This window comes from Myotis nattereri (genome assembly GCF_964212035.1).
Source record: "Myotis nattereri genome assembly, chromosome: 13".
NCBI classification, from domain to species: Eukaryota; Metazoa; Chordata; class Mammalia; order Chiroptera; family Vespertilionidae; genus Myotis; species Myotis nattereri.
The window spans coordinates 37977278-37998739 of record NC_138088.1 but is presented as its reverse complement, the minus strand read 5'-3'; the positions used below and the strand labels follow the sequence as shown (position 1 = coordinate 37998739).

Below are 21462 nucleotides of genomic sequence, written 5' to 3'. Positions count from 1 at the left end.
TAAGGTGCCTCTCATGTTGTTCAAGAGAGGACCTTATAGGGTTGTGAGTTGTTGTTTTTTTCAATGTTAATCTAAACAATGCATAGCATGAGTAAGAATCTGGAAAATAATAGAGATATGGTAAAGAAGCTATAGATTTCCTCTCTCAAGAAGAAAAAAATAGGGCAATTAGAAATTCTGAGAAAAACTGAACAAAGTAGATATAATCCAAATATAAAGTCCAAATATTTTTGGCAAATGGTAGGAGTTAGGAAAGAGATTTCATCGGAATATTCTCTGCTGAGTGGCATAGGGGACCATGCTGCTGGAACAGCAGGTAACAAAAGAAATGTAATTATACTCTCCTTTTCTCTGCAGAGAACAATATTGATATGGTTGTTATAATGTAAGCATTATTAATTGGTTTTTTATTTTTTATTAAGTCAGCAGTCAAAGCTCTAAGCAGAATGTAAATTTCATCACCCATTGCAATGTAAAAGTGAAAGTACAGAAAATAGAGATTAGAAGGAAGAAAAGGAAGAGGAATGGAGGGGAAAGTAGATGAGCTACTAGCCTCTTCTTATCAAGTGAGGAGTCCTGATATAAAGACTGAATGAAATCATTGGTTTGATAAAGATTGGTTAAAGACTAGGTTAAAGGTAACCAAATGAGTAATTTTAAATCATGCTATAACTATATGGAGGGAAGGTAAATATTATTAAATTCATGTATCATTAGCAAGAAGTTATTAAATAATTACCTAAAGATAATTACTCAAGAAATATTAAAACAAGCCTTTTTCATAGTGATAAGGTGGTAACAGCCATCATTTATAAAAACAGAAATTGTTAGTTTCATCACCTGTCTCTGAGGTCTCCCCCTGCCGGCCCTTCAGACAGTCTGTTACAGGGTCTCTAAATAACAATGAGCAGCATGCATCTCCCCAAGAGAAACAAGCAATGTACCATAAACTACAGGCCTCAGACTACATTAACTTCGATTTTCTAGCCTTGATCCCAACTAAGCGAGACATAAGACAAGCAAATTTTTTTTTAATTAAATATATTTTATTGATTTCTTACAGAGAGGAAGGGAGAGGGATAGAGAGTTAGAAACATCGATGAGAGAGAAACATCGATCAGCTGCCTCCTGCACACTCCCTATTGGGTATGTGCCTGCAACCAAGGTACATGCCCTTGACTAGAATCGAACCTGGGACCCTTGAGTATCCAGGCTGACGCTCTATCCCTTGAGCCAAACCAGTTAGGGCAAGATAAGCAAATGTTTTATTAAAAACACAAAATGTTGGTAGCATCACCAGGCCTCCTTTGGTGGCGAGAACCTGACCCTTCTCAGATGCCTGGTGGCCCTGGGACTGGAGAGATTGGGTTATTTCACGTTGTCACAAAGTATTGAGCCATTTTGCATTTAACCAGTGATATTTGTTCAAATTATAATAGGGTCATGTGGCTTGGGTCCGAATTTGGGATTTTTCTGGTGTTGCTTGGGTCTGGATTTGGTTAATGTTTCAATGTCTCTTTTATAATGCTGTGTTTCTCATGTTGTTTAACCAATTATATTTTTACTATGTAGATTTCTCATCTTCGGGATCTGGGGCTGCATCATATACAGGTTTATGCTTTGTAATTTTGCTATCTTCTAGAGCTTCCTATTTACTCTTATCATTTGATTGCCTTTAAACCCTTTTTATTTACAACACTTTTCTGTCTTAAAAATAATTTTTGTGTTAGTGCTGTATAGTTGTCCTGCATGGCTAAGCTTAAAACAGATGTGCAACCAGGCATTGCTCCGTGTCTCACGTTTTCACCTAGATGCAAACTATCCTATTGGCTTCATTGTGAATAACTGTTTGTGAGACATAACACTTTTTTTGTTAATGTTGTTTACGTTTCATACAGAGAGATATGGGGCACTAAATCAATTGTTCAAAATGTATGAAATGACTTTCCCCCACTTTCAACATGGATCTCTAGGTTGGAAGATACTGTTTTCCGCTTTGTACCTTGAAGGTCCTCACCTTCCAAACATGAGGGGTCATAACCTGTCCTTTGGTTTGCACAGCTCTCACCATTTATTACAAGTTTGCTCAGTGCTCTCTCACTTGACCGTCACAACTCTCCTAGGGCAGATGTTGTTCCCCCGGTAGATGTGGGCGCTGAGGTTTAGATAGGTTTGTCATCTGTCAAACCCATACAGCTCTTACATTTCCCCACAATCTCCCTTTGACCCTGCTAATTCCTAACATCGCCCTCAGTGCCCCTCATTGGTGAATACTCTTGCTAAGACCAGGTAGCAGAACTAAGGAACATATTGTTTGTTCATCAGAGACAGAATGTAGTGAATGGGGACTTCATACTGTTTAATGAATATCATATGGTCTTATCACCATAGGCAGGCAGCTTATTGTTACATATAAAAATCTTAAATCTCATATATTTTAACTTGAGACTAAATCATATTTTTTGGAACAAAGTTAATCTGATATATATCATTTAAATGACTCCCCAAAACAATATACTCTTTACCCCAATTGCCATGACATGTTTAACATGATGCCAATTATAAACTTACAAAAAAATGTGAAGATCATCTTGAAAGCCTTATTATTCTTTCATTTGAATAACATTGTCTTTTTTTAAAGAATAACATGTTTACTTGAATTACCTCAGAATGTTTTTATTTAATGTTTTATAGCAACAAGAAAAGGGAAACTGGCAAGTCTCACAAGTACTTAAAATTTCCACTAATACAACTAACTCACAAAATGGAGAAAAATAGTCTCACCCAGCCAACTAATAACTAATATTTATTTCAACAGATCAAATGTTTAAAAGCCTAAAATTTAATGATGACATTATCTCTCAGCAAATACAGGAGAAACAGAGGTGGGCTTTATTCCAACATTTGGACCTTGTTATCTGAACCTTTACGGAAGCCCCAGAGAATACACAGGATTCCCAGACCCCTACGATGAGCTAAATACTGGAAAGGTTGGTTTCTCAATTAAGGTTTGTTATTAATGAACACTGTTAATGATATTCCTTCTTGTAATGGTTGTAATTAAGTCTCATATTTAGGGGACCCCCCCCATACACACACACACACACACACACACACACACACCTACCGCATAACTGATCAAGTGTTGGAGGATAGACATCTCATGCTCAAGTCTTAGATTGTAAGAATAGGAAAGGATCCTGGAGGTCATCTGATGTGGTAATTGCCAGTACATTGCATGGCTATTCCCTATACTTAGAACAGATGTCAAGAATCAATGCTGGATTTCTTTGCTAATCAGCAAATGTGCTGCCTCAGAATTCTGTTCAACACCATGTTCTAGGAATTTACCAAATGATTGGAGGTGATATGCTTGGTGAAACTCTTTGCTATCTCTGGCCTGATCCAACTTCTTTATTTTGAAGGTGAGGACATGGAGATCCAGATATGGGAAGTGATCTTTCTATTACATTAGAAGCCGAAGTAATCTCTTTTAGTTAGTTCCCCAAACCCAGAAAGGGACAAGGTAGAAAGAAAAAAGCCCTACAAGGAGGAGGGTGGAGACTTCTCTTCCTCTCAGAAGATTCTATTGCCAACACGGCCAGGTATGGTGAGGGAATATCTGACACCCATCCACACACTCAGCTGCACAGAACATCTTCCTCCTTTACTTCCTGGCTGCTCTGAGACTTGCCCTGGTTGCCAACATGGCAGCCTTCCTATTCTGCGAAGAGGAAAAAAGTTACTGTAGGTAAAGGTAGAGCTGCTCTGCTGAAGTGGGGTGAGGGAGACTTTGAGTCCCTTCCACTGTCACTCCCCCCACCTCAGTCATTGCAATATCTCTTTCAGCTCACCTCCCCTCTCTCTCTTTGGATTGCCACCTGAAGTCACTGTTTCTTTTTTTAGATACCAAAGATCTAAATCCAGCTGAGAGAATTAATGATTCATTTTGGAAATTAGGGCTGTGGAAGGAAAAACTTTTTGTAGCTGGATTAGCCCGAGTAGAGAGACCATTCTTTCTGCTGTTGTTCATGCCTAGAGGAATAACTCTGTGTGGTTGCCTTTCAGGGAGAAGGAGTTGCCTACAGAGGTAGAATCTTGGTTGAACTGAGCACTCTTCTTGAAAAGACACCACCAGAGAAAAGGCTTCAGTCCATTTCAAATGATGACCTGCTGGTTGTTGAGGTAAGTGTTGGAGTGTGGATAAATAATGCTTAGTACAGAAAAGGGTGTTGTAGAGGATTGGTGGTGGGATGGCTAGTACTGGCCTACCTGAACAAATGGGCCTGAAGGGGACATCCAGGAACTGAAGTTGGAGTCATAGCAAGTGCCCTTCAATGCCCTCTTGACCTGTCTACAACAGCCCAATGGGGGCAATGAGATTTGTTTTATCACCAGTTTTCAGTCATAATTAGTAAACAGACCAAGATGACAAGTTGGGCAATTTTCTTTGACATATAGTCTCCTTGACCCTAATATTCCATACCTTGTTGGTTCACAGCCACCTTGAGGAGCTATTACCTGCTACCCTTTATCCTGCTTGACAAAAATCACTCCCTTTCCCAAATTCACATCTAAACTCTACCCTATACCAACTCCATCTACAAAGTGCATTGAGTTGGTCATTGATGATCAGGAGAGCCTCAAGGTCCTGAAAAAGAAAGAACACCCATCTGTGTCCAATAGACCATAATTTATATGTTTAACTGTCTTCGTTGTAGGCAGTTTTGTCCCAAGGCTCCCAAGGGAGGGCCCTGACCAAAGCTAAGGCTCCAGACTTCCCTAAATGGTGTTGATTGCTCCTTCTCCCTAATCCTTGTACCCTGAGGGCACAGGGGAAGTGGGAAAGAGCTGGGAGAAGGGCTGAGTTCCCAGGTGCAGGACTCCAGGACAGCCTTGCTCTGGGTCAGTTAAGCAGAGGGTAGGGGCGCCCATCTTGGAATCTGGACCTGCAAAGGCTCCAAGGAGATGCTCCATCTTGAGCAACTTGCTCACAGTGTGTACCTGCTCTGTTGGGAGTTGTAGTGATGGCCAGAAGCCTGAATTATTGTCTCAGCCCAGAGCCTCTAGGGTGAGGGTCCTATCAAGGCTTCTGCAAGTGACTGCAAATTATTCATGGGGAAATCCAGAGAGTTCTAATGGAATCATGGCCCTGCGAAGGTGTGCAGGCAGCGCCAGCCCAGCTGGAGAGCATCCCTGCTCCTACACAGAGCGTCCTCACACACCTTCTCTGTTCTCCGCAGCCCCTGCATTAACAGATGGCTCCATTAACTGATCACTTTTTTCTTGGCCCTGACTCAGCCTCAAATTATGTTTTATATTTTTGCTCCTTCCCTTCTCTGATACCATCCAAATGGTTTACAAAAAAAAGAAGTTATGCTGCATATGTAAGTTCTGACTAATACAAATAACTTTCTACTTTGTCACTTTTGCACAACAATTACAACCAAATTCGGATTTTCCAAAATATTACTAAACCATGGATAGGTTAGGGGGCTTAATTGTGTGCTGTGAAGTCTCCCAAGCCCCTCTCTTTTGTGGACTAAGGTAGGGATGCGTTTAAATTCAAAATTCCCCCAGCAAAATCTCAGGAAGTGAGGCCCAGGCATAAGTATGTTTTAAAGCTCTTCAGGTGATTCAATATGCAGCTAAGATTACTAACCAATGTTTTAGAAAGACTTTCAAAAAATAGTGTGACTCAGAAGGGTTTCTATTGAAATCCTATTGGAGGTTTTAATTATACCATGTTGGAAACTCCTTCAACCAAAATGGAGATTTTGTAACCATGGGATGTTCTGGGGTTCTTCAAGAAAATAACCTGCGGTCACTGTCAGACAGTCTTAAAATAGTCCTTAAAAAGTTAAAAATATAATTACCATATGATCCAGCAGTTTGCAGATACCCAAATAATTGAAAACAAGGGTTCAATTGGATATTTGTACACCCATGTTCATATTAGCATTATTCCCAATAAGCAAAAGGTGTAAGCAGCCCATGAATCCATTGATAGATGAGTGGATAAACAAAATGTGGTATATGCATACTGTTAAATTGATTAAAGCAGGAAGATATTAGGCTGAGGTAGCTATAGAGCCTTGGCAGCCTATGGGAGCAAACCAAAACCTAAGCCTATAAATACCTTAAGGCTAAGAGATGGAAATCAAAGGAGAACAAATCACAAATAGCTAACTAGGCTATCCCAAATAATGCATTCATTTAAGCTGTGACCAATCAAATAATTTCCTTGCCTACCTTCTACATCTGCTCTACAAAAGCCTTCCCCTTGCTCCTGTCAGTGGTAACCACTTCTGGTTTGTTGCTGTGTTTAATGGGTCCTGAAGTTTTCTAAATGGAAGAGTGCCATGGATAGATGGGGGTAATGGTAGCACAAAAATGTGAGTGTTTAATGCCACCAAATTGTACACTTAAAAATAGCTAAGATGAATGAATTTTACATTGTGTGTTTTACCAAACAAAAAAATTTCAAAACAGTTGTCTGAGTACTTCTCTAAATGAATGACCGCATTCTTGCATCATACAAGCCAGACGACACAGCCATGATTGTGATTCATTTTATAGAATAAAGGTAATGGTATAGATGAATAAGGAAAGAAAGAAAAATCAGTTGATAACTATACTACAGAGATCAAGTAATTTTTATTTGCTTTGTAGTGGTGAAATATATCACTACTCTACTGCTTAAATTGTGGTACACAAATTGGTAGCAAGGTAGAAATGGGAAAAAAATCAAATACAACACTAAAAAGTTATCATATGTTAAAGTGTGATAGCCATGTGATCTCTAAATCTCAAATCGAAGGACTACAGAATTGGAAGTTCTGAACTTGAGAGGCTTTTGAGCTAAACTTGCTATGGTGAGAAATTTGTCGTGCATTTTGAATATTGTCACTTGTGGGTCTCACGAGTTCACAATGGAGCACATAGCCAATATGGCTGCACTATAGTAACCACTGCTGTTCTCACCCCCAAGCTGGGCCATTGTATACAGAGACTGGGTATCTACAGGGATCCAGAACAAATTCTAGATGTGGACAGTATTAAATAATCAAATACAGCAATTTAAACCATCGCATGGCTTGGTTTGACTGAAGGATACAAAGGTAAGTAGGGATGTGATCCATAAAGGAGAGAAGCAATCCGAACAAAGATTTGGGGCAGGATGTGGATTCAAGAGACTTTATATGTGCCCACGTGAAGGAAAACCTCAAGGACTCCTGGTTATTCCTGCTAGGCTGATAGATACTCAATGTGATCATTCATTGTTGGCCCTATTTCCACTCCCTCACACACATACTCAGTAAACTGGTAATTAACAAAACAAAAGAAAAGAAAGAAGGAAGGAAACAATGTTTGATTTCTATTTCAGAAAAAATAAGTTCACCTAGTTTCATTTATTTTTAATATGTTTTTATTGATTTTGAGAGAGAGAGAGAGGAAGAGAGAGGGATAAAGAGATAGAAATATTAATGAGAGAGAAACATCATTGATTGGCTGCATCCTGCTCGCCCCCTACTGGGGATCGAGCCCAAAACCCGGCATGTGATCTGTGATCTGGTTCATGGGTCGATGCTCAAATCACTGAGCCACACAGCTGGGCTAATTTCACTTATTTTTAAATTTGACATTAAAAGTTTTTATTGTTTCTGATTAGAAAATTAATACTTAAACAATTCAAACAATTAAAAATGTATGTTAGAAAGTAAAGTTAACCGTAAGCTCTCTACATTCCCCAACATATCTGTTAACAATTTGAGTTATATTATTCCAGACTTTCTTCATGCATATGCCAGTATTAAAATGTATACTTAATGGGTTCACTTTTAAATACCCTTTTTCCATGTTTGCACTTGTGAATCTACCTAAATATTTTATGAACTTTTATTCATTTATATAACCAGTGGCCTATTAATAGATATTTGTATGGTTTTCATTTTTATCTTTATTTCAATCAGTGCTGCAATGAACATTCTATATGTGCCCACGTGTGTGAGTACAAGGGAAACTGCTAGATTCAGGAACATTCTTCACTGGCATTTAACTCAACACTAATTATTAAGTTCCGAATTATATTTGCTAGAAATCTACATGTAAATCAGAGCAAGAGGCGTTTCATTGAGCCTTATGTCTGCTCATACTTTATAGAAATATCAGCGAAGGCGAAAGTACAGCCTGTCTGCTGTGTTCCATTCGGCCACCATGCTGCAAGATGTTGGCGAGGCCATTCAGTTTGAAGTCAGCATTGGGAACTATGGCAACAAGTTTGACTCAACCTGTAAGCCTTTGGCATCAACCACTCAGTACAGCCGTGCCATATTTGATGGTAAGACCGACGATCCCTCCCGTGCGCGTTTAGAGTGGGTGCCCCACAGGGCAAGAAGCATGCAGCGTGTTCTCCCTCTGGCAGCCGTTACCTCCAGTACACGCTTAGTGGGAAGGAAAAGGGTGAGTGGGGAGGAGAGTGGCTGGAGTTCAGGCACCTTTAAGACTAGTCAAACCAAAGAAGCCACAGACCCTGTGCTGCGCCCCCTGACCCCATCCCATGCCCAAATTTTACACTGGCTCTGTTTTGTAAAGTCACAAGATGGCAGCTTGCTGATCTCTGAGCTCCCTGAACACATCTCCTGCCTATTCTCACCTCTGCCCTGCCAGGCCCCCGGTCACGCTTAGATTGAGTACTTGAATGGGGCTCTTGCTCAGAGCCTGGAAAATCAAGCTTCTGGTCTTTGCTTGGTCACTCACCCGCACTGTGACCTTAGCCACATCACTGAATTCTAACATCAGTTTCTTCATCTTCTTCAGAGATGCTGTGCGGATTAAGTAGCTGTACTTGCACAAAGATGGATGAGAAACAGTCCCTGCTTTTAAGGGACTTACATTCTAGTATATAAAATAAATCATAATAAGACGGCGGAGTATGAGAATGCCCTAATAAAAATATTGACAAGTGGTTTAAGAGCATATAGGAACGAGGGAGAAATCCTGATCAAATATTCCAACAGATTCATCTAGTTTTTACCTAATTTTTGTATATGCAGTGTTAAAATATAAAATATGCTAGAAACTTGGCTAATAATTCTAAGCAATACCAAACCCCATGTATCTAGCAAAGTCTTTTAAAAAACAGAAAGTTCTTTTTTCTTGCCCCACTTCTAACAAAAACATTCATTTAGAAGAGCAGTTTTCAGGGACAAACACATTCAATCTAATCGCCTGTGCTCTCTCTATTTTCTGCTACTGTGTTATGTAATCATCAGCGATGTTCCGGTACGTGATCCCAAACCACTAAAAATCCTAAAGATTGCTATGTTTGGTTTACTAGGGCATTTTAGAGAGTTTTTCAAAACAGGCTGAATAAATAAGGACTTTCTGTCTACCCCTCAGTTGCTTAATTAAATAAAACTAAAGAACCCTACCACCCTAGACCATTTCCTAAGCAAACAATGAAACAATAACCCAGTTTGCACATCTCTTTAATAAGCATGCTGTTTGAGTGTACAATGTCCCTGACCCTCAATGATCTACACCAGGGAACTACTATTATTACCTGCCGTGGGCCCACACAAAGCCAGTTGTTACCCTGACTTCATATTGGGAAGATATTAGTCATCGCCTGGATGCAGTAAACACTCTCTTAGTCATGGCAGAACGGCTGGTAAGTTTATCTTTTCTACATTTTCTTTTCACCAGACAGAATTAGGTATTCGTGTTAGATACAGGCGAGGCCACTCGAACGCAAGACCTCAGAATATAGTGGTAAGCAAGATAAAAGCAGTGGCTTTAGTTACAGTTGAGGTAGGTGACCCAAGGCTGGTCTGGAGGTTCAGTGGTGCTGGGGACCCAGGCTCTTTCCCTCTTGTTGCTCTACCATCACTAAGGAGTTGTCATTTGTTTTTGAGGAAGAGGCAGCTCACTGTTACACCTACCCTCCAGACTGAGGAAGGGGAGGAGCGGGAGAGGCGATGACACAGGTCTTTCCTTTGAAGGAAAAGACCCAGCAGTCACACACTTGATTTATACTCACTTTCCATTGACCAGAATCCAGTCACGTAACCACATCTCACTGCAAGGGAGTTGGGAAATGCACTCTTTTATCTGGGCTGGCATATGGCCAGATGAAACTGTTCTTATTGTGGAATAGGGAGGGTGGATATTGAAGGCGAGGGGGCAAAACTCACAGTGTCTGCCACATTTGTATGTGAATATGGTGTAGAGAATGGTTCATTCCAATAGAAATATGCAACCCTTAGAGTTTTGCTGTTAAAGTAGTAAAATTCTCTACTGTGAAAAGAGGGTGGGCTCAAGGGAACCAGAGCCTGACATTTTCCACTCTGGCTGTAGACTAGAGGAACCCTCCTTGTTTGGAGCTTGGGGATTCACTATGATAAAAGCTGCAGAGTTGTAATATCCGAATTATACACCTAGTTGACATCGATGAGGAGAAAGGGAGCATGGTTGAGATAAAGATACTAGTCTTCCCTATTTCTATATTTACAACTCCCTTCTCCAGCAGTGAGAAACTCGATTTTCATTATTCTCAATATAGTTACTCATTTATTTAGTCCTAAAACCCAAAGATAAACCACAATGAAAAAAAACTAGAGTTTGATATGTTTATGATTTTTTTCTTTCCTTTAAACAGAGGATATATAGTGAAAATATTGTGTTGAAACGTTACTTTGGTGAGTTCAGTGTAGTTATGTTATTCATCTGAAATATAATTCAGGTTCGTTTGTTCCTGTTTTATATTCCATTTTAGGGTTCCTTTCACCCATCTTTGTTGGTTTTATTTTATTGCTATTTGAGTACATAATATATTTACATGGTTTTGTTGACATAAGAAACATCCACACCTGTAAGAATTTTTATGAGTTTGTTTGAACCAAACTGATGACAATTGCCAGGAAGCAAAATCTTAATGGATTAAGAAAATGTTCCAGAGAATGGTAGCTTTGCATCTTATTTTATACATAGAATAAAAGGAGGAGACATAAATAGGGTTACATGAAATTCATTGGTGGTAGATTAAGGAGGCAGGAGAAGGCAAAGTGAAGAAATCTCTGGGATTTGGATAAAAAGTAAAATGGAAAGATGCTTCTTTTGCATTGGTGAGCACAGGATAGTTAACAATTAACATTTACAGCACTAAGAGATGGTATGAAGCAAAGGAGATAATAGTAAGGGGTTCTGTGGTCTCCTGCTCTGGTGGGAGATTGTACCCTGAGGAGTCTGAAAAAAAGGGAATATTCTGACATTCCAAATGTCTGATAAAGTAGATACAAAAAGGCAACAATAGACAGGCTCAGTTAAGGTAAACATTGACTTTTGTCAAGGAAGATACCAGCCTAGGACATGACAACCCACCAGGACTTGCTTTTAGTTAGGAAGTTTTCATTTCAGGGCATCCTATGTGTTTCCTTTAGGTCTCTGAGTTTGTAAGGCCCACTATACAGGCCTCCCCTGAGCTTGTCAGGTTTAGTATGTGGCCCCATTTTCTGTCCACACTTTCAAGGGTCAAAGCCATACGAAAAGATCGTCCTAGTACTTAAGCATATCAGTGTTGACTGCATTTTGAAGAAAAATAAATAGTGCTAGGCTATGGTGAGCATTATTAAAAACAAAACAATAAACAAAAAATCCCCATTTTTTCCTGTTAGGTCTTTGTGTATTTTTTAAATTGAAAATTAAAGTTAAATCTCACTGGGTATAATGGCATAATGCACAATTACCAACTATTTCCTCTCTTTCCCAGCAATCTAACATAGAGGCTCTGAAATCAGGGATACAAGGTAAAATTCCTGCAAACCAGTTGGCAGAAATATGGTTGAAGCTGATCGATGAAGTTATAGAAGACACGAGGTAACCTGATTTTGTGTGTCTCAGAATTTCCAGCCATGCTTCCCTCACTTAAACTATCAGACTAGAAGAGCCTCTAGAATTATTCCTAATGCTCGTCTGAAAAATAAATTTCAATTAGTCAGGCTTCTCAAAAGGCTGGCGCTGGGAAGAGTCTGAATCACCACAGGAAAAGCTCCACTTTCGGGTTTGGTGCCAATTCTAAAGCAGCCCAGGAGGCTGAGGGAGGCTGAGGGAGGCCGAGGGAGGCCTAACGGGGAGGCTGGGCCTAACTCCAGGAAGCACATCCCAGCACAGCCTCAGGTGAGGGGTGGGGAGGGAGCAGGGAGCAGGGCTGTGTCTCTGCCACCCACCAATCTCCGGGCTGGGGGCAGAGCAGCAGTTTTGCCATTCGGAACATTGTTTGTAATTTCAACACACTTTTTAGAAACAACTTTTTTACGTGCTCATTTACGGATTGCCTGGTGAACACTCTGGCCCTGCCTCCTTTCGGTAAAGCCAGTAACTTTGACTTGAGCCAGAGAACCTTTCATAACCGTGACTTGGGGAAACTGCTCAGATCTCTGGGTATTTGGAAATCAAAGGGGGAAGTGATTCATTCCAAACTCGTTTTAAATGTTGGCTAATAAAGCAGTGGACAGGGAAGTTCCAAAAGAAAAGCATATCGAATAGTTCTCACTAGCAACAGGAACCAGAGTCATCCTCTCCCTCCCCCCACCCCCATGCTCTAAGTCTCCCTGTCTTCTTGTGCCTTCTAGTGGTGTAACCAGGTAATTGACATGCAGCTAAGATCAAAGTACTGCTGGATTCTGGGTTATATTCAGAGAATTTTAATCTGGGTCCAAGAGGTCATCTCTTCCGGTCTCCTTACTTTATAGATGAGAAAGCAGTGGCCCAAGGAGGTGAAATGGTGCCTCTGACGCCCAGAGTTGGGTTTATAAGTGCAGCTCTTCTTGCTGCGTGTTTCACACTGTTAGCATCTATTTATTGAAAGTCTCACATGTGACTTTTGAGCTAGCAGCTTCCGTATTTATTTATGCATCAAAGAATCATAGCAGGGACTTAACCCTTCCAATGCATTGCCCTAATTACTAATGTAACCAAACAGAAATATTTCATAATGCCTTTCATGTCGAAAATGTGAATGCTAAGGTTTGCTGAGCGAAACACAGAAATATCTATGTTCACTATTCTTAGAGAATCTCTTTTTAAAGAATCAAATGCATGTGAATTATTTATTGAAGATTTAAATTGGAAACTTTTAAACTTTATGTAACAGGAAATTTGTGTTTAAGGGAAGTCATGGTTGGATTTCCTTCATTTAGGAAGCTGGGTAAAATTCAAACCAATGGAAATTCCAGGTAGAGACAATGTGAATAGAACTTCCTGGAATTGGTGACAACCTTACCCTGTGTCCCTGCCGGCTGTCATGTTGAGAGGGAAGCACTGGCAGAAGATGGCCCCAGCTCAGCTATTCTTGACTTCTCATTTTGAATGAGAGCTTGGCCTACACAAGTGGTTCTTAGCCTCTTGGGAGCTCAGGGCCCCTTTGAATACCTGATAATGATGATGATGATGATGATGATGATGATGATGGCAACATTACTTAGACTTTAATTTGTATCAGGCATTGCTCTCAATGCTCACAATACATTAATTCATTTACTTCCCACAACCCTAAAAGGTAGATATTTCCCCTCCACATTTGAAGATAGGAAGATAAGAGATCACAGAGCTCGTAAATGATGGAGCCAAGATTTGTACCCAGGTAGCCTGCTCCAAAGCCCGTGTTCTTCCTCATTATGTGACACTGCATGTCAACACAATTGTACACTTTTCTTTATAGGTTCCAGGAATTCATACACTTTTTCAGGCTCACCCACAAGTGATATAGGGGTGTATGGTCCCTAAGTTAAGAACCCTTTGGCTAAATGATCTCTAATCTCCCTTCTCCTTCATTTTGTGGTTCTATACAATCATTATAGGGAGGAAAGGTCATTTCTCCAAACTGCTGCTGCTGTTTCCATCTTCTTTCCAGCGATTCTATAGGCCTTGGGTCAAATCCAAGGAATCACTTTGAAATTTTAATTCCCCCCTGCATTTCTTTTGAGAGTGAGGAGAGTCTTAACTGGAACATCTGATCTACCAATGCCATATACAATCTTTTCAGCTTACATCTGCCATACAGTTAGGAAAATGGTGTGGTCTGAAAGATGGAAACCAAATAGAAATGACTTTGACGGTTCTGAAGCTTAAGAAGCTATTTGGCAAACTCTGTTTTGTTTTGTTGTTTTTTAGCTACACGTTGCCTCCAATGGAAGGAAACCCTAATGTCACAATTCTAGATACTCAGATCCAAAAGCTGCGGTCCAGATCTCTCTCCCAGATTCATGAGGCAGCTGTGAAGATGAGGTCTGAGGCCACAGATGTGAAGGCCACGGTGGGGGAAATCGAGGACTGGCTTGATAAATTAATGCAACTGACGGAAGAGGTAGGACTTTTAAACTGCACGAATGTCACTTGCTATAGAGGAAGGATTCTGTGGAATGGCATAGGCTAGAGATGGTGGTAGGGAAACCTAATACATTGCCTTGGATTTTGGTCAGATCTGATGGATAATGAAATGAAAGAGTTGCTGGCCAGGATGTTAATGGGTAATGGGGTGAACATCATTGAAGTCAGGACAGAAGGAGAATTTTGAGTTGGTGGTCCCAGAAAGGTCTTCAGAGTGGACAAATCATTATCATAACCACAGTATTTCAAGTAGAGTGATAAAGTAGCAGATAAGGAGCAAATGCCGCCTTTGGTTAGAATTGGGAAGACTTGACTTTGAATTTGGACCTACCATGTGTAAACTTGGGCAAAGTACTAGTATTCAAACTCTCTAAGCTTCAGTTTCCTTTAATGTAAAATGGAGGTAAATGTAGTACTCACTTCACAGCACTGTTTCATAAAGATTAAAGAGGATGATGAGTGTCAGGGGCTTACCACGGTGCAGGGCACACAGTAAGGGCTGGATAAATTTCGATTGCCATTAACCTCTGTGAACTGAAAGAGCAAGGAACAGAGGACCCCGCCTACTGACCTTCAGAGGTGGGCCGGGGGACTAATGTATTGGTAAATAGAAATCCATTTGAAAAAACATATGTGATTACAGATAATTTTTATTTTCTACTTTCTATACTTTGGTGCTTTCAAATTTTCTATAGTGAACTTGTATTACCTTTATAATAAAAAAAGTGGTTTTTAAAAACTAAGCAAATATTTCATATTTGGAAAATATATGAAATTTGTAGCCCTTTGACTACTGTTGATGGCTTTCTTCAAACAATGGGCAAGATAAGAGGTGATATTTCCTAAAATACCTGTTGGAGCCCAGCGAGCAGGCAGGCCTTTGGGCAGGTGAAGCCCCCTTCTGCTTCGCGCTATGCCCTTTGGCCATCCCCAGCTTCTCCTCGCCCTGTGGGCTCCCAGTGTGGTCCTGAAAGATGTGAGACTCAGGAATGTGGGCCAAACAATCCTTGACCACATGTTTCTTTGCCAAGTGGAGCCCTGCGGATCCAGCCTGCAAGTCCATGTGCATTTAGACTAATACTAGCTGTGCTTCCTTTTCCATCCACCCACGTGACCAGCCTCAGAACAGTATGCCTGACATTATCATCTGGATGATCCGGGGAGAGAAAAGACTGGCCTATGCACGCATTCCCGCACATCAGGTTTTGTACTCCACCAGCGGGGAGACTGCATCTGGGAAGTACTGTGGGAAGATCCAGACCATCTTCCTGAAGGTATGGCTTCATCGCTGTGTAATGTGAAATACTTACATGCAAAGCGCGCACCCGTGATCAATTCCAGCCCACTCTGGCCTCTTCCCCTGGGGTGGGAATTCCCAGAGAGTGGTCCAAGTTTTGTTGGCATTCAATCAAGGACTCTGATATTAACATGGCATTGTGAATGCTTTGCTTTCTGGCGTGAATTTTCCACTGATTTCTAAAGCCTCATGCAAACCAATGCCTTACTCCCCTTCCCTTCTAGGGAGTGTTTGGAAGTAGAAAAAAGTATATATCATATAGGTTGTCCATGGAATCTATTCCCTAACTAAACGGGTCCTCAAATTGAAAATTTGGGGGAATTATTACTTTAGGGCAGGGGTTCCGGGCATTTTTAGAGTCATGGGCTCCTTTAAATACCGTGGACTGAACCCAAAGAGCTCTTTGGATTGAGGGGGGGTGGGGGGGGAGAGGGAAGAATAAAGAGCAAGAAGAGAAAAAAAAAACAATCAGGGGAGAGTGTTCTCTTAAAACAAGGAGGTATCTGCTAACTTTTAATAAATGTACTCATTGCTCTTTAGGGTGAAAATAGAGCTGGAGTGATTATTTTCTCTCAAGTACCTCTTGGTGGGATAAATATTACTTAAGATAGAAGCACAATTATAATTGACCTCAGCAGTGGGTGGAAGCAAACTGATTAATAAATAAAATTTCACAGGGGGTGAGAGAGGAGGCAGAGTGTTTTTCGCTGTGTTAGATTTTAGAGCTCAGTGGATAAACTGCAAAATGCTTTTAAGGGAATGTTTGATATATTTATTGATTTTGTTAATACTCATTATCCAGTTTAGGGAATTATTTAGTTCAGTGGGGTTCTTTTTGGTCTTGGGACCCCTTTCCACAAAAAGGATAATTTTACAAAAAATTGTTGAAGACCCCAGAGAGCTTTTGTTTATGTGGATTGTAGCTATTAATATTTACCGTTATATAAAGTAAAAGTGTGCCATTTAAAAAATATTTATTAACTCATTTTAAAAGAATAATAATAGACCCATTACATGTTAACTTAAGTTGCATGTTTTTATCCAATATAACTGTACTTTCTTTAAAAATCAGAGAGCAAAGTGATACTGTTTTATATTTTTTTAAAATATTTTAACTGTGAAAACATAAAATTTCTGGTGAGAGCCATGGTTGGATGTTTGGCCAGCTTTTGGCTTAATGTTCATGTCACAGCCCATGCTGTGCCCCCCATAATGTTTCATGTTTTTGTGCATCTCACAGTATCCACAGGAAAAAAGCAATGGACCAAGGGTGCCTGTGGAGTTGCGAGTGAACATCTGGCTGGGCTTAAGTGCTGTTGAGAAGAAGTTCAATAGCTTCGCGGAGGGAGCATTTACTGTCTTTGCTGAAATGGTACATTCCACATCATCACTCCCTTTTTCTCTTTGTGGGGGTACATTTGCTTTTCATCCTTAGGGGAGCACACATATTTGAAACTACCAACCTCACCACTACTGCCTAAAATCCCAGCCAAGGGACATGAGCCTGAGGGAATAGGGAAAGATTGACTTGAGGTTTTATTGTCAACATTGGGACACAGACAGAGTGATTCACACAAAGACAACCCAGGAGTGAGGGCACTGGACAGGTGCAGACCTTGAGAAGCCTGCGTGGGGTCAGGAGCCTGTCAACCACGGGAGACTCCCTTCTCACGGAGGGGAAGCCTCAGGTGGGTTTGCTTGAGGCCAAAGAAAATGCTGCCCGAGTACTTCAAAGACAATAGAGATAATTTGTAAAACCTTCACTGAGTTAAAAATCGACTTTTGGTTATTAAAAGTCTCATTACAATTAAACCAATGAAAATAATTTTCACAAACTGGACAGCTAAAAAAAGTTATTTGGATTTGTTCTTTATATACTATTTTAAACTCAAAGTGCTTTTTGATGTGAATTTATTATATGTATTCAATGGGTTTCTTTTAATAATTCTCAGATGAACTCCATTCTTCTGCAGATGGGTCTTCTTCCTAGCTAGTTTATACACGTTCCTGCTGCCCAACTCTCTCTCTACCTGACAACTGGGTCAGGATTGTGGTTCTTATCTGCTTGCTGGGCTATCTTCAGTTTTTACATTTTATTCATTTAGCAGTACCTGACACATAAATATTTATTGGATGAATAAATAAATACATGATAGCAGACTTCATCCATCCACCCATATTCTCCAACCATTCATCTATCCACCCATCCATCCATCCATCCATCCACCCACCCATCCATCCATCCATCCATCCATCTGTCCATCTACCCATCTACCCCTCTACCCAAGTTTTTAGGGAGTAGTGGCTTTATCCCAGGCACCGAGGCAGGTGATGAAGAAGCCAAACCCTGTCCTCAAGGATCTCATCATCTATTGGTAAAACAGGGTGTCTTGTTAAACATGCTGACTGCCAGAGCCATTTCAGGGATTCTCATTCTGTTGCTGAGTGAGGGATTAGCACCAGAGGTGACTCCAATGTGGGTGGATAAGGGGTATCAGTGGACCACTTTGAGAAACGATGAAACACATGGGAGACACACAGAGTCCTTACAGCGCAGGCTTGGAAGTGCAACTGGAATAAGTAGAGGGTCTGCTGGAGGTTGCAGGGGGAGGCCGAGTGGTGGGTGCTGCTGTCCAGTCGGACGGGTAATGTGAAGTGGAGGTTGCAGGGGGAGGCCGAGTGGTGGGTGCTGCTGTCCAGTCAGACGGGTAATGTGAAGTGGGGGTTCATCAGGGCACACAGAGGAGAGGCTTGCTTCTGCAGTCCTCTAGCATTTCTTGGCTTCCACCTTACCTTCCAGCTCTGTGGCTGGGTCTAAGCCCGGAGAAGCTAGCACTGAGCAAGGATCGACCAGTCCAGGGCTCCCTTCCACCCTTTCCCATTTCCAGACCCTTCCCTGCCTAGAAGGAACTGGAGTTTCAATTCCCATAAAGAGATAATCCACCCATTTCACTTGTTTTGTGAAGCCCTAGTTTCTCCTGATTCTAACAGCCTGAGAGTACCAGTAGAGGCACACTAATAACAATAATGGAAATAACGCTGGTTCTTTCCTTCCTGTGCTAATACCAGACCTCAGTTCTCTGCAAAATCCCTCCCCACCCTAGATTTCTGGAAGTCTCTGAGGTGCTTCACCTGTGCTAACAATCCTTCCCCCAACTGCTAGTTAAAGGCCACAGCCTCAGAGCCACGTGAGGCTCCATCTCTACTGCTGCTGCCCTCTTGTCCGTGCCAAGCTTCTAACCTGGATTTCACTAGAGCCATGCTGGCTTCCAAGCAGAAGTGGTAGGAATGCCTTGTTCCTTCTTCCTGTGCCCTTGTCACTTGGAAACCAAAGGAGCTGTGCACATGCTCCCAAGTCTGACAGCCCCTGTGGCAACAGGTTCCCTATTTTCTTCCTCAAGTTCATCTCCTCTCAGGGCTCAGAGCCAATATCTGAGACAGGCACTATTGTGTCCTTGAACCCAATTTCCCCATCAGGCCCCTACTCAAGCTTCTTCCTTCCTCCTTTAGCCAAAAACTCTCTTATCACTTATGCCAATTATCTTCTCAATCAGCTCATCAGCAGACAAATGGAACTTTTTCGCTGGATCCAAACAGAGACACTCATTCTAGCAAATCTCAATCCTTTTATGATGGTTGACATAGTAAAGGGCAGATCATTATAGATTTATAAATTCTAACATAGAAAGAAGTGACCTGTAAGCCAGAGTCTGCCATTGCCACTGAACTTGCTTCCAAAAAGGTCTTGGTCTACCCACCAGTGGGGATGAAGGCTCAGAATTTTTAGGCCCCATAAAGGCTGGGTGCTAAACAACTTTCATGTTTCAGACAAGTTCTTTGTGGATTGCCTGGGAAACGTAGCATCAGTTATAGTATTCTTTCTATGGGGAAATGTGCCTCAACTTCTAGGCAGTAGGCTTGCAATAAACTTAGAAGCCTGCATATTCATAAGCTGAGGACTTTTTATAAATATCGAAAAGATTAGGTTCAGAGAACAATATGGAGCCATTTGAAATAATAATAGAAACAATTAGCGTGATATACCATTCTTCACAAAGCACTTTCACAATCATTTGCACATTTGAACTTTATAAGAAATACTAGAGGCCCAGTGCATGAAATTCGTGCACAGGTAGTGTCCCTAGTGGTGCCAGCTGCTGGCTGGGGCCTTCCTTCCCTGGCTCCCGGCTGCCGGCCGGGGCTTTTCTTCGTTCCGCACCACCCCCTGGTGGTCAGTGCACATCATAGCAAGCTATCGAACTCCCAGTCAGTCTAACTCCCAAGGGGAGACTTTGCATATTAGGCTTTTATATATATAGATAGAATTAGATTGTCTCCGGTTTACATTTGGGAGCACTGAGCCTTAGATTTATCCTGAATTGCAGAATCAGTAACAGCCCAAGTTTGGTCCATACCTTCTGAGCTTTTTCACTTTCTATTACTGTTTAGCTTAAGTCTTAGGCTTAAAAATTTATGGGCTGGTTCTATTTCTTGCTCTCTGATGGTGTTTCTCCATTTTTCCTTTTTTTAATAGTATGAAAATCAAGCTCTTATGTTTGGAAAATGGGGCACTTCTGGATTAGTGGGTCGCCATAAATTTTCTGATGTTACCGGAAAAATAAAACTCAAGAGGGAGTTCTTTCTGCCTCCAAAGGGCTGGGAATGGGAAGGAAACTGGACAGTTGATCCTGAAAGAAGGTAAGTTTTCCATTTTCTGAAAAAAATGATGTCAATGAAGCTTTTCCCTAGAAATTGGTAAAGGAATCTTCTCCACCATTTTTTTAAACATTTATGTAACACCCAATGAGCAAGAATAAGTCTATAGAAATTCATAGAAACTTGAAAGATATCATTAGTGTCCCATACAAGGCAAACAAATGTACGAAGACCCTGAGACTAACATTTATTGAGAACTTTTTTGTGTGAATGTGTCAAGCCATGTGCCAAGCACTGATATCATCTTACTGAATATAGACTGCAGCCCTACAAGATAGGTAGTGTTAAAATTTATCAAATATCTGAGATTTTTACCTTCTTGTAAGATTGGCAAAGTAACCTACCAGTTTCATGGATGCTGGTAGGTAGGAGACACAAGACTCCTGGTTCAGAGACAAAGGATTTTATTGTCCACAGCAATCACAATGCCAGAATTTTAACATTTACTTTACTTCTCTGAGCCCCAATTCCCACAGGGAGTCAAGAAGATAGTCAGATGACACTTGCACATGCAATGGGTGATGTGGCAGGAGAGGAACCTTGAGTTTGGGGAACCCAAATATTTTATAATGGGTAACAAGCATGCTGGCTCTTTGCTCCATAAAGAAATATCCTCTCAGTCTTCCAAATTTGTTTCCCATGTAAACATCCTTGAAAAGATAGTCGGTAACAAAAGTTAAGGGTCCTGTGTGCAGAAATGCAAAAGACACACAGAGATTTATGTCCCAACAAATAATAGTATTACCTCCACTTTACAGATGAGGAAATGGAAACCTAGAGAGAATAATTAACTTATCCAAAGGCACTCAGATTGTGAATGTTACGAGTCTAGTCTGGGCACTAAAACTGGCACTCAACTATTATGCTGGAATATTTGTAAGAAACAGAGGAAACACTTAAAATGGGTGAATTGTATGGTGTGTAAATTATATCTCAAAAGCTGTTATTATTATGCCCTAACTGGTTTTGCTCAGTGGGTAGAGCATCGGCCTGCGGACTGAAGGGTCCCAGGTTTGATTCCGGTCAAGGGCATGTACCTTAGTTGCGGGCACATCCCCAGG

At 41.0% G+C, this 21462-nt stretch overlaps 1 protein-coding gene across 1 annotated transcript in view; it reads left to right on the top strand.

Moving 5' to 3' along the window:
* Positions 1 to 21462, top strand: part of MYOF (myoferlin) — a 139336-nt gene that overhangs the window by 68811 nt on the left and 49063 nt on the right. The window contains exons 17-26 of the mRNA XM_081104338.1: positions 1573 to 1611; positions 2866 to 2990; positions 4069 to 4185; positions 8164 to 8341; positions 9549 to 9673; positions 11771 to 11877; positions 14173 to 14365; positions 15507 to 15662; positions 16926 to 17057; positions 20220 to 20383. Coding sequence (XP_080960464.1) covers positions 1573 to 1611; positions 2866 to 2990; positions 4069 to 4185; positions 8164 to 8341; positions 9549 to 9673; positions 11771 to 11877; positions 14173 to 14365; positions 15507 to 15662; positions 16926 to 17057; positions 20220 to 20383 — 1336 coding nt within the window. The remainder of the gene's footprint in view (positions 1 to 1572; positions 1612 to 2865; positions 2991 to 4068; positions 4186 to 8163; positions 8342 to 9548; positions 9674 to 11770; positions 11878 to 14172; positions 14366 to 15506; positions 15663 to 16925; positions 17058 to 20219; positions 20384 to 21462) is intronic.